The sequence below is a fragment of the Capra hircus genome, chromosome 1 (genome assembly GCF_001704415.2).
Source record: "Capra hircus breed San Clemente chromosome 1, ASM170441v1, whole genome shotgun sequence".
Taxonomy (NCBI): Eukaryota; Metazoa; Chordata; class Mammalia; order Artiodactyla; family Bovidae; genus Capra; species Capra hircus.
Window position 1 is genome coordinate 91,549,599 of NC_030808.1, and position 19,173 is coordinate 91,568,771.

General features: G+C 36.0%; 1 protein-coding gene across 2 annotated transcripts in view; it reads right to left on the minus strand.

Moving 5' to 3' along the window:
* NAALADL2 (N-acetylated alpha-linked acidic dipeptidase like 2) overlaps positions 1–19,173 on the minus strand; it is a 1,631,204-nt gene that overhangs the window by 662,737 nt on the left and 949,294 nt on the right. For both annotated transcript variants that reach the window (XM_013964525.2, XM_005675296.3), the window contains one exon: positions 335–485. In XM_013964525.2, coding sequence (XP_013819979.2) covers positions 335–485 — 151 coding nt within the window. The remainder of the gene's footprint in view (positions 1–334; positions 486–19,173) is intronic.

Consider the following 19,173-nt stretch of genomic DNA (forward strand, 5'->3'; position numbering starts at 1 on the left):
ATATTTCATGCTTCTAGGTAGATTCATGTGTTTTCTACCTATGGAGTACTTGTCCCACATGGTGTTAATTTATCTTATCAGTCCATCAATAACACTTAAAATGTTTTCTCTCTGTTTACTATACTGTAAGTTATTGAGACAAAAATCTATTATAGACTTTTTCAAGTCTTATTCTGGGGCAGTCTATAATTTGGGGAAGATAAAGCTTTCATTTTTTGAAATATGGAGTGGTAAGAATTCTTCAAATTTATTATTTTTTAATTAGGTAACATGTACTTATAAATTACAACCTTATAATGCTTATAAGAATAATAAGGATTAATAGTAAACTTACCAATACTTGGATAACCAGGTGTAGAAGGGTCTCCTCCTGGATTCAGTGATACCATGAAGGTATTATAGCTAAGATTTGCAGTCTTTGGTAAATCACAAGGATCAATATATAGAAGAACACCTCCAAATCCAGTCTTTTCCAATAAGGAAAGCTGAAAGAGGAGAACAAATTTTTAAAAATATTTTCATATGTATTATTAATTCATATACTGCCACTTTATAAAGTCACTACAATTAGATGACTCTCTTTACTACTTTTATTTTCTTATAAAATAAGCACATTTCAGATGTCCTCATTATCAAATCTCAGACAAAGTTATCCTACTGGTTTCTTCCTTTTTCTTCTGTTCAGCAATATTCAAGCTTCATTCCTATGTTTAAATTTTATTCCAATGTCTGTTTTTAGAATTTCATCACTTTTCAGTTGTCCACATACATCTAGCAGTTTTCGCTTCTATGAGAGCAACAAAAGATCTACCACCGACAAAGTTCCATTGCAAAAGGAGAACTGTTCTGACCACTATAGTGTCCTTCCTGAGAACAGAAGACACCTACAGGACCTTGATATATTTCCTCTAGGATCGAGCCTTTCATATCAGTTGCTAAAATGTTGAAATACTTTCACAATGGCAAATAGCCACTGCCTTGATCCTCCTGAGAGCTCCCACTGTACTAGCCATTCTGGTCTCTGCCCTGGATGTTCCAGCCAGACGTCTAAGACTGAGCAACTAATGGGTATATACATAACCAAATGAGGGGCCTTCTGAATGGTCAGGTCCTGTTCTGTCTCTGTCATTAAATACTTTGATAATAGCCCGATTACCTCATACGAACATATTTCACTCAAAGGTTCCTCTCTGTTCTTAAGAATAGGCAGATGAACCTGTCATTCCAGGTTCTCTTGTTTTAACTTGTTAAACTACATTTTTAGGGCAAAGAACTTATTAACTTTTGCATGACTACCATGATTTGTACAGTAATGATCATGATTTGCTAGACATGTTTCTTTCCTACTAAAGAGGAAAAGTAATTAGGGGGCACTAGTGAATAATGCAAGGAGATCCAATCAGCCCATTCTAAAGGAGATCAGTCCTGGGTGTTCTTTGGAAGGAATGATGCTAAAGCTGAAACTTCAGTACTTTGGCCATCTCTTGCAAAGAGCTGACTCATTGGAAAAGACTCTGATGCTGGGAGGGATTGGGGGCAGGAAGAGAAGGGGATGAGAGAGGATGAGATGGCTGGATTTCATCACTAACTCGATGGACATGAGTTTGAGTGAACTCCGGGAGTTGGTGATGGACAGGGAGGCCTGGCGTGCTGCAATTCATGGGGTCACAAAGGGTCAGACACAACTGAGCAACCGAACTGCGTGAATAATGGAGACTATGACTAAGTCATACTCAGTATAGACAGTTGCTGCTCATTGTGCGACTCTAATTAACACCTATATTTCACTTCCCAGTTACTGCTTCTGTTGTTTATTGAGTTTTACAGTGGACTAAGCAAGGCTTTCCAGATGGCTCAGTAGTAAACTAAATAAACAAATAAATAAATCTGCCTGCCAATTCAGGAGACATAAGAGATGTGGGTTCAATCCCTGGATCAGGAACATCCCCTGGAGAAGGGAATGGCAACCCACTCGAGTATTCTTGCTTGGAAAACCCCATGGATAGAGGAGCCTGGTAGGTTATAGTCCATAAGGTTGCAAAGAATCAGACATGACTGAATATGCATGCAAGCAAGGTATCAATTGGGTCTCAAACTAGACTACACCAGGAGGGTAGGAATCATGCTTATCTTTTGATTGACTGTCTGTACGCTTTATATATAGCAAGCACATAGTAGACATTTAAGACATTAAATAAAAGAAAAACTAACACACATGCTGATATGGCATAACAACCACATAAAGCAAAGTGAGCTCTGAGAAAATATTTGGAAGGTACTTCAATAAGAAAAATAAAACATATAAATATAATATAATTTTAACTACATAAAAATAATACATAGAAAAATAAATGATGCTTGATGTAAATATTCTACACTAATTGCTTCTTTCCAACTCCTTTAAAAACATTCTGTATTTTCCCATTTTTAAACAAATAATGAACAAGAATGAATTTTTATAATAAAGATAAAAACCTAACACTGAGAACCAAAGCTAAGTATAGTTGACTCACGTGTATACTTTCTATAAGAAACTAATATGATCACATTCCTGTTTTTTCCCACCAATGTTTTACTGAAGATGGGTAAAGTATTCAAGGAGAGAGGAAGAATGAGAGAGAGAACAAAAGAAAAAATATATGTGAATAAGAGGGCCAGATTTAACACCGACTCTTCAAATGCTCAGATTGAAGTCCTTAGGGAAGGCTTCTAATATTTAGATGCTGAAATTACTATTCTCAAAAAGAAGTCAATGAAACAATTTTGAATGTTCTGCTTACTACAGGAGAAAATATCAAGAAAAAAATGAATGTCTCTAGAAAGCAATTTTTAAAAATACTAGAAATTACTTATTTTATTAAAGCAAATAGTGTATACTATCATGTAAGAAATGAATCGCCAGTCTATGTTCTATGCAGGATACAGGATGCTTAGGGCTGGTGCACGAGGATAATCCAGAGAGATGATATGGGGTGGGAGGTGGGAGGGGGGTCCATGTTTGGGAACTCATGTACACCCATGGCGGATTCATGTCAATGCACGGCAAAACCAATACAATATCGTATAGTAAAATGAAGTAAAAATAAAAATTTAAATAAATAAATAAATAGGCAGGGTGACAACGTAAAAATAAAATAAATTATTGAGGTTAAAAAAAAGCAAATAGTGACCATTAGTGAGAAAGAGATGCACATCAACAAAACAAAACAAAACAAAGGCAAAAAGCAATTCCATTATCTTACATGTCAAGTGGCAGCAAATATTAACATGCTGATGTTTCTAGACACCTTCATTAGGGTTTATGCACATTCACACATATATTTACAAAATACCTATGAAAAATATTATTTTTCAATATTTCTTTTTCACTTAGTATATACTAAACATGTATCCATGTTGATAGGTACACTTATGTATCACTTTAATAGATATATACTATATATGAGTGATATAAGTAATATAATATAAAAAGTCCATCAAATATTAGTAACCAACTCCTGATTGTCGATTAAATTATTTTAAAAATATTACAAACTCCCTTATAGCTGTATCATTGCATAAATACCTGTTTTAATGAAATATATATTAACATGTAGATTTTTTTTTAATTTTTATTTTTACTTTATTTTACTTTACAATACTGTATTGGTTTTGCCATACATTAACATGAATCCTCCACAGGTGTACATGAGTTCCCAACCCTGAACCCCCCTCCCACCTCCTACCCCATATCATCTCTCTGAATCATCCTCGTGCACCAGCCCCAAGCATGCTGTATCCTGTATCGAACATAGACTGGTAATTCATTTCTCACATGATAGTATACATGTTTCAGTGCCATTCTCCCAAATCATCCCACCCTCTCCCTCTCCCTCAGAGTCCAAAAATCCGTTCTATACATCTGTGTCTCTTTTGCTGTCTGGCATACAGAATTATCATTAATATCTTTCTAAATTCCATATATATGTGTTAGTATACTGTATTGGTGTTTTTCTTTCTGGCTTACTTCACTCTGTATAATTGGCTCCAGTTTCATCCATCTCATTAGAACTGATTCAAATGTATTCTTTTTAATGGCTGAGTAATACCCCATTGTGTATATGTACCACAGCTTCCTTATCCATTCATCTGCTGATGGACATCTAGGTTGTTTCCATGTCCTGGTTATTATAAACAGTGCTGCAATGAACATTGGGAACCAGGAAGAAATAGAAAATCTTAACAGACCCATCACAAGCACGGAAATTGAAACTGTAATCAGAAATCTTCCAGCAAACAAAAGCCCAGGTCCAGACGGCTTCACAGCTGAATTCTACCAAAAATTTCGAGAAGAGCTAACACCTATCATACTCAAATTCTTCCAGACAATTGCAGAGGAAGGTAAACTTCCAAACTCATTCTATGAGGCTACCATCACCCTAATACCAAAACCTGACAAAGATGCCACAAAAAAAGAAAACTACAGGCCAATATCACTGATGAACATAGATGCAAAAATCCTCAACAAAATTCTAGCAATCAGAATCCAACAACACATTAAAAAGATCACATGTAGATTTTTTTAGGTCAAGGTACTCCTGTTTTTATGATTTTTAAAATAAATTAGTTTTCCTCCATAAAAGCTATTAAAAGTTATTTTCTTACCAACAGTGTATGTGAGCATTTGTTGCCTGTCATTATCACCAACACTGAATATTATTACTTTTCCAAAGATATTTGTCAATACGGCAAAAATTTAGTTCTCCAAAAATATTTCATTAATAATGAAGTTAAATGGATATTTGTTGGTTATTTTGGTCAATGTTATCTTTCCTCCTGAAAAATTACCTGCTTGTGAAAAACTATTTTCACAATTCCTAGGCCATTTATCCATTCATAACTACCTAATGAGTGTCACTGTCATACATGTAATTGGGATCATTGGATCATGGAGGTAAGGAGGACAATGTCTTTGCTCTTAGCTGAGTTTACCAGTGGAATGATAGATAGTTTTCTCTTTGAGTTATTGCTGTTGAGTCACTGAGCTGTGTCCAAATCTTTGTGTCCTTTCTGTTCTCTACTATCTCCCAGACTTTGCTCCAATTCATGTCCATTGAGTCTATGATCCGATCAACCATCTCATTCTCTGTCGCCCCCTCCTCCTCCTGCCTTCAATCTTTCCCAGCATAAAGGTCTTTTCCAATGAGTCAGGTCTTTGCATCAGATGGCCGAAGAATTGGAGCTTCAGCTTCAGCATCAGTCCTTCCAGTGAATATTCAGGACTGATTTCCTTTAGGATTGACTGGTTGGATCTTCTTGCTGTCCAAAGAACGCTCAAGAGTCTTCTCCAGCACCAAAATTTGAAAGCATCAGTTCTTTGGCACTCAGCCTTCTTTATGTTGTAACTCTCACATCTGTACATGACTACTGCATAAAACCATAGCTTTGACATAACGGACCTTTGTTGGCAGAATAATGTCTCTGCTTTTTAATACACAGTCCAGGTTTGTATGGGTTTCCTTCCAAGGAGCAAGTTTCTTTTAATTTCATGCTTGCAGTCACTGTCTTCAGTGATTTTGGAGCCTAAGAAAATAAAGACTGCCTCAAGATGGGCTCGATAAAGAACAGAAATGGTATGGACCTAAGAGAAGCAGAAGATATTAAGCAAGAATACACAGAAGAACTGTACAAAGAAAGATCTTCATGACCAAGATAATCACGATGGTATGATCATACACCTAGAGCCAGACATCCTGGAATGTCAAGTCAAGCGGGCCTTAAGGCATCACTATGAACAAAGCTAGTGGAGGTGATGGAATTCCAGTTGAGCTACTTCAAATCCTGAAAAACGATACTGTGAAAGTGCTTCACTCAATATGCCAGCAAATATGGAAAACTCAGCAGTGGCCACAGGACTGGAAAAGGTCAGTTTTCATTCCAATCCCAAAGAAAGGCAATGCCAAAGAATGCTCAAACTACCACATAATTGCACTCATTTCACATGCTAGTAAAGTAATGCTCAAAATTCTCCAAGCCAGGCTTCAGCAATACGTGCACCGTGGAATTCCAGATGTTCAAGCTGGTTGTAGAGAAGGCAGAGGAACCAGAGATCAAATTGTCAACATCCTCTGGATCATGGAAAAAGCAAGAGAGTTCCAGAAAAACATCTATTTCTGCTTTATTAACTATGCCAAAGCCTTTGACCTTGTGGATCACAATAAACTGTGGAAAATTCTGAAAGAGATGGGAATACCAGTCCACCTGAACTCTCTTGAGAAACACGTATACAGGTCAGGAAGCAACAGTTAGAACTGGACATGGAACAACAGAATGGTTCCAAATAGGAAAAGCAGTATGTCAAGGCTGTATATTGTTACCTTGCTTATTTAACTTCTATGCAGAGTACATCATGAGAAACGCTGGGCTGGAAGAAGCACAAGCTGGAATCAAGATTGCTTGGAGAAATATCAATAACCTCAGATATGCAGATGACAACACCCTTATGGCAAAAAGTGAAGAGGAACTAAAACGCCTCTTGAGAAAAGTGAAAGAGAAGAGTGAAAAAGTTGGCTTAAAGCTCAACATTCAGAAAACGAAGATTACGGCATCTAGTCCCATCACTTCATGGGAAATAGATGGGGAAACAGTGGAAACAGTGTCAGACTTTATTTTGGGGGGCTGCAAAATCACTGCAGATGGTAACTGCAGCCATGAAATTGAAAGACGCTTACTCCTTGAAAGGAAAGTTATGACCAACCTAGATAGCATATTCAAAAGCAGAGACATTACTTTGCCAACAAAGGTCCATCTAGTCAAGCCTATGGGTTTTCTAGTGGTCATGTATGGATGTGAGAGTTGGACCGGGAAGAAGGCTGAGCGCCAAAGAATTGATGCTTTTGAACTGGGGTGGTGGAGAAGACTCCTGAGAGTCCCTTGGATTGCAGGGAGATCCAACCAGTCCATTTTGAAGGAGATCAGCCCTGGGTGTTCTTTGCAGTGAATGATGCTAAATCTGAAACTCCAATACTTTGGCCACCTCATGCGAAGAGTTGACTCATTGGAAAAGACTCTGATGCTGAGAGGGATTGGGGGCAGGAGGAAAAGGGGACAACAGAGGATGAGATGGCTGGATGGCATCACCAACTCGATGGATGTGGGTTGAGTGAACTCCAGGAGTTGGTGATGGACAGGGAGGCCTGGCGTGCTGTGATTCATGGGGTCGCAAAGAGTCAGACAGGACTGAGCGATTGAACTTAACTCTCCTTTGTTTCCCCATATATTTGCCATGAAATGATTGGCCCAGATGCCATGATCTTCATTTTTTGAATGCTGAGTTTTAAGCCAGCTTTTTCACTTTCCTCTTTCACTTTCATCAAGAGGTTCTTTAGTTTCTCTTCACTTTCTGTCATTAGAGTAGTATCATCTGCATATCTGAGATTTTGATAGTTCTGGAAATCTTGATTCTAGGTAGTGATTCATTCAGCCCAGAATTTTGCCTGATGTACTCTTTATATAAGTTTAGGTGACAACAAGCATGGTGACAATGTACAGCCTTGCTATGCTCCTTTCACAATTTTGAACCAGTCAGGCGTCCCATGTCCAGTTCTAACTTGTTTCTTGATCTGTATACAGGTTTCTCGGGAGACAGATAAGGTGGTCTGGTATTCCCATCTCTTGAAGATTTTCTACCATTTGTGGTAATCCACACAAAGTGAATGAAGTGAAAGTGAAGTCGCTCAGTCGTGTCTGACTCTTTACGACCCCATGGACTGTAGCCTACTACACTCCTCCATCCATGGGATTTTTCAGGCAAGAATACTGGAGTGGGTTGTCATTTCCTTCTTCAGGGGATCCTCCTGACCCAGGGATCAAACCCGGGTCTCCCGCATTATAGGCAGACACTTTATTGTCTGAGCTCCCAGGGAATCCACATAAAGACTTTAGCATTTAGTATTTAGTCAATGAAGCAGAAGCACTTGTTTTTCTGAAATTCCCTTGCTTTTTCCTATTATCCAATGGATGTTGGCAATTCGATCTCCAGTTCCTCTGCCTTTTCTAAACCCAGCTTGTATATGTGGAAGTTCTCAATGTATGTACTGCTGAAGCCTAGCTTGAAGGATTTTGAAAATAACTTTACTAGCGTGTGAAATGAGTGCAATTTTATGGTAGTCTGAATATTATTTGGCACTGCCCCTTTTTGGGACTGGAATGGAAAATGACCTTTTCCAGTCCTGGAAAAGTGGCCGCTGCTGTTTTCAAATATGCTAACATAATGAGTGCAGCATTTTAACAGCATTTCACCTTGACTGCTAACTCTAATTAACTGGCAAGGAATAAACAGCAGGAAAAGAATGTGAGGATAGACTCAGCATCAGTGGAAAGTGATTCTTTGAGAGATCACTGTTTCGGACAAAGAAAGGGAATGATGATCCACAGTATTTTTTTTTTTCAATCTGCTTTAGTGGAATATCAAATACATTCAAAAATCTCTTCTAAAAAGATACAGATGATAACAATTTAATGTTTATGAAACAGTGGTTAAATTTATTTTAGTCAAAAATCACATGGAAGAGTTACCTGTTTTTCTTTTCTGATTATATTAAGCAGTATGTTGAGATACCTTTTATAAGGAATATATATCATGATATACTTCTATACCTCATGGCCAATTCTGAAGCAAAGTGGTTTATTGGAAACCTATCTTTGGTTAGAGTTGATTACCTCCCTACACCCTTGAAGAGACAGTTTTATATATGAACCAACCTTCTCTTCCTGTCCTCTACATACAATAGTTGACCTGAAGTGGACACCTCTTCGATTTTGTCAAACCTGTTTTCTGACTCTACCCCTCACTGGCCATTATAGAGCTCTTAAACAATTAGTTTAATTCAATGACTCAGTTTAGAGAATAATTATTGCTGGATTTCCAATAACATTGACAACAGGAGAAACTGTTTACATTATATCAAATTTTAAAAATGTTCCTTTGCATTGTTAGCACTACATTTTGAACCTGATGACATGGAGGTTGCCTAAAATGCTCAAAATATCTCCCATTTTGGTGAGATTATATTTTTAACAATACATTTAAAGAATGGCAATGACAAAAAGATGAAACCAGCTGTCCCTGTGCTGTTTGATGGCAGACTGTCCCTTGGTGCACAGGGGAAAGTCATTAGCCCTGCACAGTACCTCTCATAGCTTGAGACCTAGACTGATGATTATACTGGGGGGGTCCGATACTTGAAAAGATAGGGCGAGTGTCAAGCCAAGATTCTCAACATTAAACTTCAACTGTCTTTTGCTCCTCTTTCTCAAGTATATATCTGATAAGTTTGGGGTCCTTAGTTCTTGTAAACTAAGAAAACATTTGACATAAATAAGGCCAATTGGAACTTAGAATGAAGACACCAGAAATGAGTCAGGCAGAGGGTTGTTAGGCCTGAGTGTTGTATGGTGACCAAGAAGCAGGTCACAGCCTCCGGCTAATGTGGTGCATTGACCCACAAGGCTATGTCACCTTGGAGGGGCACCATTTCCTACTTAATACAAATCATCTTATGTGCAAATAGCTTCTCTATTCAGAACTAATTGTAAGACATGTACAAACTAGTTATTTTTAGAATGTAGAAATCATGAACCTTGCCAAGAAAACTGACAACTAAAAAGGAGGAGGAAGTCAGAGAAACCAGAGATGAAAATAGGCAAGAGAAAAAATAGCACACACAGACCTCATGTCCAGCTGTGAGCCTTTCACTTGGACTGGATGAGATTTCCTCCCTTTCTCTGAGAGTGCTTCCATTATTTGCCAATAAACCAATTCATAACGAAGACAAGTGAAAACTCATGAGACTGGGATGCAGTACTGGATTTTGGTACCAACTCTAACACTAATAGCTATGTGACAACTCATAATTTTTCCAGCACTGGTTTCACCATCCATAAAATGTAAGAATTGAACAATGCTACCCTCAAACATTCATTCTTTCTTAATTTAAAAAAAAGCAAGTAGTTTTATTCTATGATTTTCAAAATGTTTATGGAGACATTTATTGTACTTTTAAATATGTTGTCATATATGAAACTTGCTTTCAAACTACTGGTTGGGAATACCCTCTCCAAAACATTTTCTAAGAGTAATAAAGACATGTGAGATAGTTTTTATGATTGATTCTATCTAACATATTTTATAAATATTTTAATTTCTATTAGATATGGAATATAAGGAAAATCAAAATACTTAGGATCTGTATATTGAAACTTTAAGTTACTGAATTGATTCTTTTGTCCTTTGAAGTACTAATTTAAATTGTGAACTAATTTAAATAGTACACTGTGAAGTGTTAATGTCATCTTTTAAAAATTATTTCTGACTGAGTCCATTCACTGTTCCCCTGAAGCTATTACAACATTGTTAATTGCCTATACCCCCCCAAAAATGAAACATTAAAAAAAACTATATCACAGTGTTTACACTCAAAAAGATATATATGACAATTGCAATAAATCACACAGGATTAAATGAAGACAACTTCAATGAAGCTATTAATACTCTGTTTAAATTGGAAATATTTCTACTCTAATAAGTACTTCAACCAATATTTTATTTTCAGGAGACAAGTTACATATAACATAAATTTACAGATTATGTGTATTCAAAATGTCCACACCCTCCAAATCACAAGCTTCCCACTCCCTTTTGTTTAACTAAAAGAACCACTAAGTGCTAAGCCAACACAATTATTAACCAAGTTTTCATGGGTGCTAAAATATCAACATGCCTGAGGTAGCTGAGATAGATGCTAGTAGTAATTGAGAAGTGATCCTTTGTACCTCTGAGACATTTTTCTTTTTCTGTACAGAGTCAGCCAACTTCCTTCAAGCTATGTCACAGCTTCACATCATTTGAAGCATTTATAATGCCCCAAGTCTCCAAGGTGAAATTTCATTAGTATTAATTTTTCATCTTCAGTAATTAAAAATGATCTGATGGAAATTTTAGTAGCACTATATTTTGACTTGCTTTAAGACAGTAACCTCATAGCTTCATTTTGTATCCCTAGTGCTTGATATAGTGCCTGGTAACTATTGATATTTCTATTGTTGAGTTATTGAATAAATTAGTGTACATATCAATGAATGAATGAATGAATGAATGAATGAAAAACATAGTGCATACAGGTACAAATGTATTAAATGAATGTTATTTTGCTCTTTGGTTTCCACCCACTGGCTGGAAAACTTATGCCATAAATTATGCTATGGCATCTTATTTACGTCCATTAGAATGTGAGTATAAGTATTAAGCCATCTTGTCTCTGAAATTAAAAAAAAAAACTCAACAAAATGTGTTATCCTTTTATACTTCTGCAAAATACACATTAAAATTGGTCTATTTTGTTTAATTTTGTTTTGTATTATTTTGCTATCTAAGAATAGCGATAAGGAGTAGAAACTAGCCCCCAGGGATTTAAGTATATGAATTTGTCTTATTGACAGTGTCTTAGAGACAAAATGTCTTTGACCAAGAAATATCTCACATTCCTTGCTGTGAATCATGTTAGTACATTTCTCCTTGTGTAGTATATAAAGCTCTCTGTTGCCAAATAACCCGCTCTGAAATAAATGGCACTACCAATCCGTGGGCAGGACACAACAATCTTACTGAACAAACCTTACAAAATGCAAAGCTCCTTCAGAATCACTCACTCAGGGGTCACAGTCTAGAACCTGAAAATGGTCCAATGGTATTATATTCCCATTGCCTTGGACAGACAGCATATGGGAACAGGATGGCTACATGGTATTCAGATATTCAGGAAATAATCTTTCAAAGAAAATCAAAGCCAGAGACAGTAAAAGAAACAGGACTCTGATCTGATTCCTACCACTTAACTTCTGTACTTATTGACATCTACTCTTACTTTCAATCAAAACCCCTTTTCCATTTCAGGAGAAGGATGCTGTTGCTATTGTTGTTTAGCAAATACCTTGCTTCACAGTATTCAAGGGAATACTGGCTGAATTCTGCAGCTAGACTCTAATCCATTTACAGATGCTCTTAAGTTGTCAACTCACCCTTTTGAACCCACTGAAGGTCAGTTTTGCTTTTCATTTTCACTGGTCACAATGCAGGAGATCTCTGAACTACCACCTGGTATCAAGAACCAAAGGAGGAAGCTTATGGTTTTCTTTGTACTTTAACCTCTTCAAAATACTGGGTTCACTATTAGAACCATTCCTCTGGCCTCCACAGCTATAAAAGTTTCTTGAGCCTTCATGTAGAAAAGAACAAGGGTACCAAAGGAGACAAATTTGGTTTTACAGATAAAATTAAGATCTATTATGTGGTGTCCCCGTAAGATTTGTAAGTTTAAGTTCTAACCCCCAGTACACCTCAGAGTGTGACTACATTTGAAAATAGAAACTTTAAAGAGGCAACAAAGGTTAAATGAGGTCATATGGGTGGGCTCTACTCTAATATGACTAATGCCCTTATAAGAAGAGGGAAAGACATTAGAGGTCTATGTGCAGTGAGTGAAAAAACAAAACAAAAAACATGGGGACACAGCAAGAAAGTGGCAGTCAGCAAGCCAAGTGAGGCCTCAGGAGAGACTGAACCTGTCAGCACCTTCATCTTAAATTGTCAGCCTCCAGAACTGTGAGAAAATAAATGTGCTTAGGCCATGCAGCCTGGAATATTTTGTTATAGCAGCCCTGGCAAATTAATACTTTCACATGAGATAAATATCTGTCAAACTTTATATATAGATTCTGGAAAATCATGTAATTAGAATCTAGGTCTTCTGAGTCTAGGTCTTCTTAGGCCAAATCATCAAGTACTAATTGTGTACCTACTATAAGCCAGATACTGTCTCACAAGATATTTGCTGATTTCTACTCAAAGCATCTGATATATCATTTCAATTCCCATTATTGTGAAATTTTGATTCAGGAAGGTGAAGAGCTTGACCTGGGGTCAGAGATAATACATGGTAAAGTGTGCATGTGTGTGTCTGTGTGTGTGTGTCTGTGTGTTAGTCACTCAGACTTGTCTGACTCTTTGTGACCCCATGGACTATAACCCACCAGGCTCCTCTGTCCATGGAATTCTCCAGGTAAACATAGTTGAGTGGGTAACCATTCCCTTCTCCAGGGGATCTTCCCCATTCTGGAATCGAATCCAGGTGTCCAGCATTGCAGGCAGATTATCTACCATCTGAGTCACTAGAAGCCTAATAAGTGGCAATTCCAAGGATTAAACTACAGTTTTCCAAATTCAAGTCTAGCGATCTTTCCATTAATACATACCTTTTCTATTATACATCCATCCTTTAAAAAGATAAATAGATTGGCCAAAGGGTGAATTTATTAATCACGTCAGATGCTTCTTGCATGGTCTGCTTTCTGAGAAGTGCTAAAATCAATACTACGTGAATTATATGCCTATTTGTTTAGATTGCTAAGAAGAACTGGATTTTTACAAAGTGCATAGTGGGGATTCATATGTATTACAAAAATAAAATGTGAACATTTTATACTAAAGATTCATGGCTACTATAACATAAGAATAAACTTTTAAAAACCATGAACTAACATTACTTAGCACATTTTTACTCTAAATTAAATAGTTCTGGAATATGTGAAAAATAAAAACATTGAACACAGGTGTTCATTTCTTAAGCATTTATTTTGACTTCAGGGCTCAAATTTTATGTTATTCTTTCTTCTTGAAACTGTTTTCCCCTATTAATAGATCTGTTATTTGGTCCTTTATGTATTGTATTGTTAGGATGGCATTAAAGAGATTCATAAGATTCCTGTTCGCTTTATCAAAAGTATTTCAGAAATAAGCTGATCTTTTTTCTTTTTTTTTTTAAAGACAATTATGGTGAGGAATATTCACTGTAATCAGATGAGTACATCCAAGACATAATCACAGCATTTATTTCTCATTTCTCTGAACACTGTTACTTGGATTTCAAATTGCTTTACTTGATGTATCTAAAGTTACCTAAATAATTCTAGTAAGTTTACTAAGAAGCAATGATCTCCTTTTGCAAGGAAAAAAAGCCTGAAGCTATTCAGAAAGTAAAGCCTGTTGTCAGAGTTCTAAAAAGCATTTTCAATTTTTATTATTACATTACAGAAGAGGGAAAGAAGGAAGGAAGTAGGGAGGGAAAGAAGGAAGGAATTAGGGAAGGAAAGAAGAAAGGGAGGAAGGTAGGGACGGAGGCAAGATGTCCTATTTTATAAAGTATTCTCATGCAGAATTATTTATTGCACTTTAAAGCTCCGTGTGGTGCAGTAAGTGAGGTTGCAGAGTCGGATACAACTGAGGAACTCAACAACAACAAACATCTCATTTGGTCTGTGGAATAATGTTTATCTCACAAATGAAGTATTCATGAGATAAAGATGATTATATCAAGATCACATAGTTAATTCTCAGATTTCAGACTAAAGGAATGCGTGCTCATAATTTATTTTCCTGTGTTTCTCCCATTAAATCATATTGCTTTCAAATAAGGAGAAAAGTGTGCCTCTGCATTTTTTGTTTGTTTGTTTGTTTGTTTAAAGGTCATATTATATTATTTGAAAATACAGTGGTAGAGCGGAGATTAGTAAGGTGGACGGTTAAGAATACAATGATAGAGTGAGGACCAGCAAGTATTGACCTAAATGGACTTATTTTTAAGGAAAATCTGAGATTGAGATAGGAAACCCAGTGGCTGGGGTCTTTTCTTCTGTATAGGTGGTTCATGAATGCTACATAACGTGTGAAGGTTTTTATTATTATTATTTTTTCTTTTCTTTTTTGAGGGAATGACAAGAAAGAAGAGAATGTGGAGAGTGGAATAGTTGAGGAAATTTAATCTCCTTGCCTTTTTTTTTTTTGTATTTTATTTTCTTTTTGTTTTTCAAGGGAACGATAAGGAAGAAGAGAAGGTGGAGAATGAACCAGGTGGATAATTGAGGAAATGTAATTTTGCTTAGTCCTTGGAAGAAAAGCTGTGACAAACCTAGACAGCATATTAAAAAGCAGAGACATTACGTTGCTGACAGAGGCTAATATAGCCAAAGCTATGGTTTTTCCAGTCATGTATGGATGTGAGAGTTGAACCATAAAGAAAACTGAACACCGAAGAATCGATGCTTTTGAACTATGGTGTTAAGAGAAGACTCTTGAGAGTCCTTTGGACTGCAAGGAGATCAAACCAGTCAATCCTAAAGGAAATAAATCCTAATATTCATTGGAAGGACTGATGCTGAAGCTAAAGCTCCAACACCTTGGCCACCTGATGAGAAGAGCTGACTCACTGGAAAAGTCCCTGATGCTCGGAAAGATTGAAGGCAGGAGCAGAATGGGATGGCATAGAATGAGATGGTTGGATGGCATCACTGACTCAATGAATATGAGTTTGAGCAAGGTTTGGAGTTGGTGATGGACAGGGGAGCCTGGCATGCTGGAATCTATGGAGTCACAGAGTCAGACACAACTGAGTGACTGAACTCAATTTCTTTGCAATTGTCTGCTGTTAGGGAATGGTATTGGGGAATAAACAAAAACAAACTAGTTACTCTGGAAAAATATTTTTCTTGATGTAAAATGATGAAATTTTATGAATTCTTTTCCAAAAGTAAACATTTAAGTAATTTTAAAATCCTCTTTCATTGCCATTCACTTATTATCAGGCCGTTTGCTATTTGCTGTATGTTAGATTGTAGGAACCATGAATAAAAAATTTCTAAAATACCCCATGTTATATTTTTTTTCCAAACTGCATTAGGCCTTTAAAATTTGTATAATCTCATTATTTAAAATATTAGCTTGTATCTTTAAAAATTAGGATATGATTATTACATTTTCCTTACCTATCAAGGAAAGATTATTTTTGTTATCCTATTATTTTTCTCAATTAAAAAAAAAGAAGTCTACTTCACAGAAATGATTTCTTAACCCTTCCTGAAATTAATTCACTTACTTATATAAAACCTGACATTTCAACCAGGCACAGAATTTGTAATCAGATGCAAACAGCTGAGGGATGTTCTTATTCCAGGACAAACTAAAGGATTACAGATACGTAGAGTCTTTGTAGCTTATATATTTTTAAGAAGCAAATTTGATGCATATGTCTTACAGAGAACTTAATCACAATAGATATAGCTTCCATATTATTCTTTCTCACATCACTAATTAGAAAGATTTATAGTTGTCAAGAAAGAATCAGAGCACATGTCTTTTGTCTGTGCAGTTTATAGATCATCACTTGCTGTCTTTGCAATCCTGTCTGGCAGAAATTGACAATGACTTCTTACAGTGCAAACCCATCAGGAATCACAGCCACAGTTTCTGTTTCCCTGACCATGCAAAGGCTTTTGATTTTCTTGAGAATCACTTTCACTTTTGAGTAAATAAAAAGTTATTTGTATGTCATTCAGATTTCAGATATTTTTAAAATATGTAAGATATCAAAGGTGAATCTGACTCTGAGTTGCCTTTTGATAACTGTAATACCTGTTAAATCAATCTGCTATATTTTTCATTACCTAATATGAGATATACTATCGTGACTGAGGTCACTATTGCAAACTTCCCTCACTTTTTTTCTCTTGCTTTTAGTAATATATTAAGACAAAATGATGGGCAGGAACATGTTCAGTTTAATGCCTGAGTGCCTGGGAAAAAATATGATACTATGGATGTACTGTTTCCGTTTAGCTCCACTGTGAGTTACAGCATTATTATACCACTGAACCAAAAAGACAAAACAGAAACAAGTGTGGAAAACTGGAAGAGGAAAACATATTATCGCAGCTGTCCTTATGGTTCATGGCTTCTTTCCACATAGTTCATTATTCTCTCATGACAGAACGCCTTCCTATATAGAAATATATATCCCATATGAAAATACCTACTTTTTATTGAAGCGATAGTTAAGCAAAAGTAATTTTTAAGCCATCAAATCTACTTTCCTAGGCATTTCTAGAATCTTTAGAAGCTATTGTGTACATCAAATAGGAGTAAATAATTACTTTACTTTGTTTTCTCTTTTAATTGAATAAGTTTTGCAAATGTTGTAATAGGTTTATTTAAAAGTGAAAGTAATTTGCTATAGAACAGCAGGTTTGTTTTATAAATGGAAACTTCTACAACAGAACATGGCGAGGTGTTTAAATATTAACCAGACATATTGTTCACTCTCTACACTAAATTTCAGAATCTTAATACAAATTAAGAACATATTTTATTGCTGGATCTTGCTTACCAGTGCTAAGAAATCCACAATGTTCAATTCTAATTAAAAATGAAATTGAATTGTAATTCCCTGGAAACAAGGGCTGATCAGATTCAATAAGCTTTACTTAATTTATTTCAGAAACAAAATAATTGAATTGTTCATAGGCAAAGAAAAAAATGCTTGCATTGTTATTGAAATGCATGCTTCCAAGTCTTTTGCAATTGTATTATATTTTCTAATGTTCACAGTGATTACATATCTCATATGTATATTTCAAGATATTTAAGGATACAAGAATATATCACATACTTTTATTATTCACATCTGGAGAAATATAAATAACCTCAGATATGCAGATAGCACCACCCTTATGGCAGATAGCAAAAAGGAACTGAATAGCCACTTGATGAAAGTGAAAGAGGAGAGTGAAAAAGCTGGCTTAAAACTCTACCTTTAAGAAGCTAAGATCATGGCATCCAGTCCCATTACTTCATGGCAAATAGGTGGGGAAACAATGGGAATAGTTACAGATTTTACTTTCTTGGGCTCCAAAGTCACTGCAGATGGTGACTGCAGCCATAAAATTAAAAGACCTTTGCTCCTTGGAAGAAAAGCTATGACCAACCTAGATAGTATATTAAAAAGCAGAGACATTACTTTGCCGACAAAGTCCATCTAGTCAAAGCTATGGCTTTTCAGGTAGTCATGTCTGAATGTGAGAGTTGGACCATAAAAAAAGCTGAGCGCCGAAGAATTGATGCCTTTGAACTGAGGTGTTGGAGAAGACTCTTGAGAGTCCTTTGGACTGCAAGGAGATCCAACCAGTCAATTCTAAAGGAAATCAGTACTGAATATTCATTGGTAGGACTGATGCTCAAGCTGAAGCTCCAGTACTTTGGACATTTGATGCAAAGAACTGACTCATTGGAAGAGGCCCTGATGCTGGGAGAGACTGAAGGCAGGAGAAGGGGATGACAGAGGATGAGATAGTTGGATGGCATCAGCCACTCAATGGACATGAGTTTGAACAAGCTCTGGGAGATGGTGATGGACAGGCCGGCCTGGCATGCTGTAGTGTATTGGGTCACAAAGAGTCGGACATGACTGAGCAATTGAACTGAACTGACTGAGGGATGCAGCCTAAATTATATATATATAATTTTATTTTTTTTAATTTTCAAAGCTATTATTTTTTATAATATTTAAATTGGATTAGTATTTTTTAAAAAGAATTTTCCCAAATGCTTAACTAATGTCACAACTACTCTGTGAGATTTTTGAAATTACTCTCATTATCATTCTTATTTGCATTTGGTTTTTATTTCTTCAACTTCAGAAAATTGTCTCAGTGAGGTGTGATTTTTTCCTATGATTCTATAGGTTGTAATAGTGAAAATAGAAACAATGATTTTAACTAGTAGGAAAATTGAAAAAAAAAAGAAAATTCATATAAAATATCTGAAATAAAAAACATGAATGTAGGGTATACTGTTGAGCAAAGAGCAGAGCAAGTGCTTCCTTACTCCCCTCTGTGTTTTTAATTGTTTGAGATCACAATGGCCCCATCATATCTAAGCTCAAAAATGAACATCTTCAGAAACAGTGTTCTTTGGAGATGAGGTGGGATTAAGGAGCATGATTTCAGAGTAGTCCTAGACAATAACTCTGTGCAGCTCTGGACTTTTACATAAGAATAGACATTATAATAATTGGAATGGTACAGTAATGCAATAAAAATAAGACTTCATCAAGGGACAGAGTTTACAAAGGAGAGAATGTCCAGAACTGAGCCAAAGTTTATCTAAATCTATTTCTCTAATAGTACTTTCCTTCTATAGATCAAATAATACATGAAAATATTTTGAAAGATATTTATAAAATAGTATGAGTGTAATCATTAATACCACAATATTCTTTATTAGACAATCTCAAAGATGTTTAAGAGAGT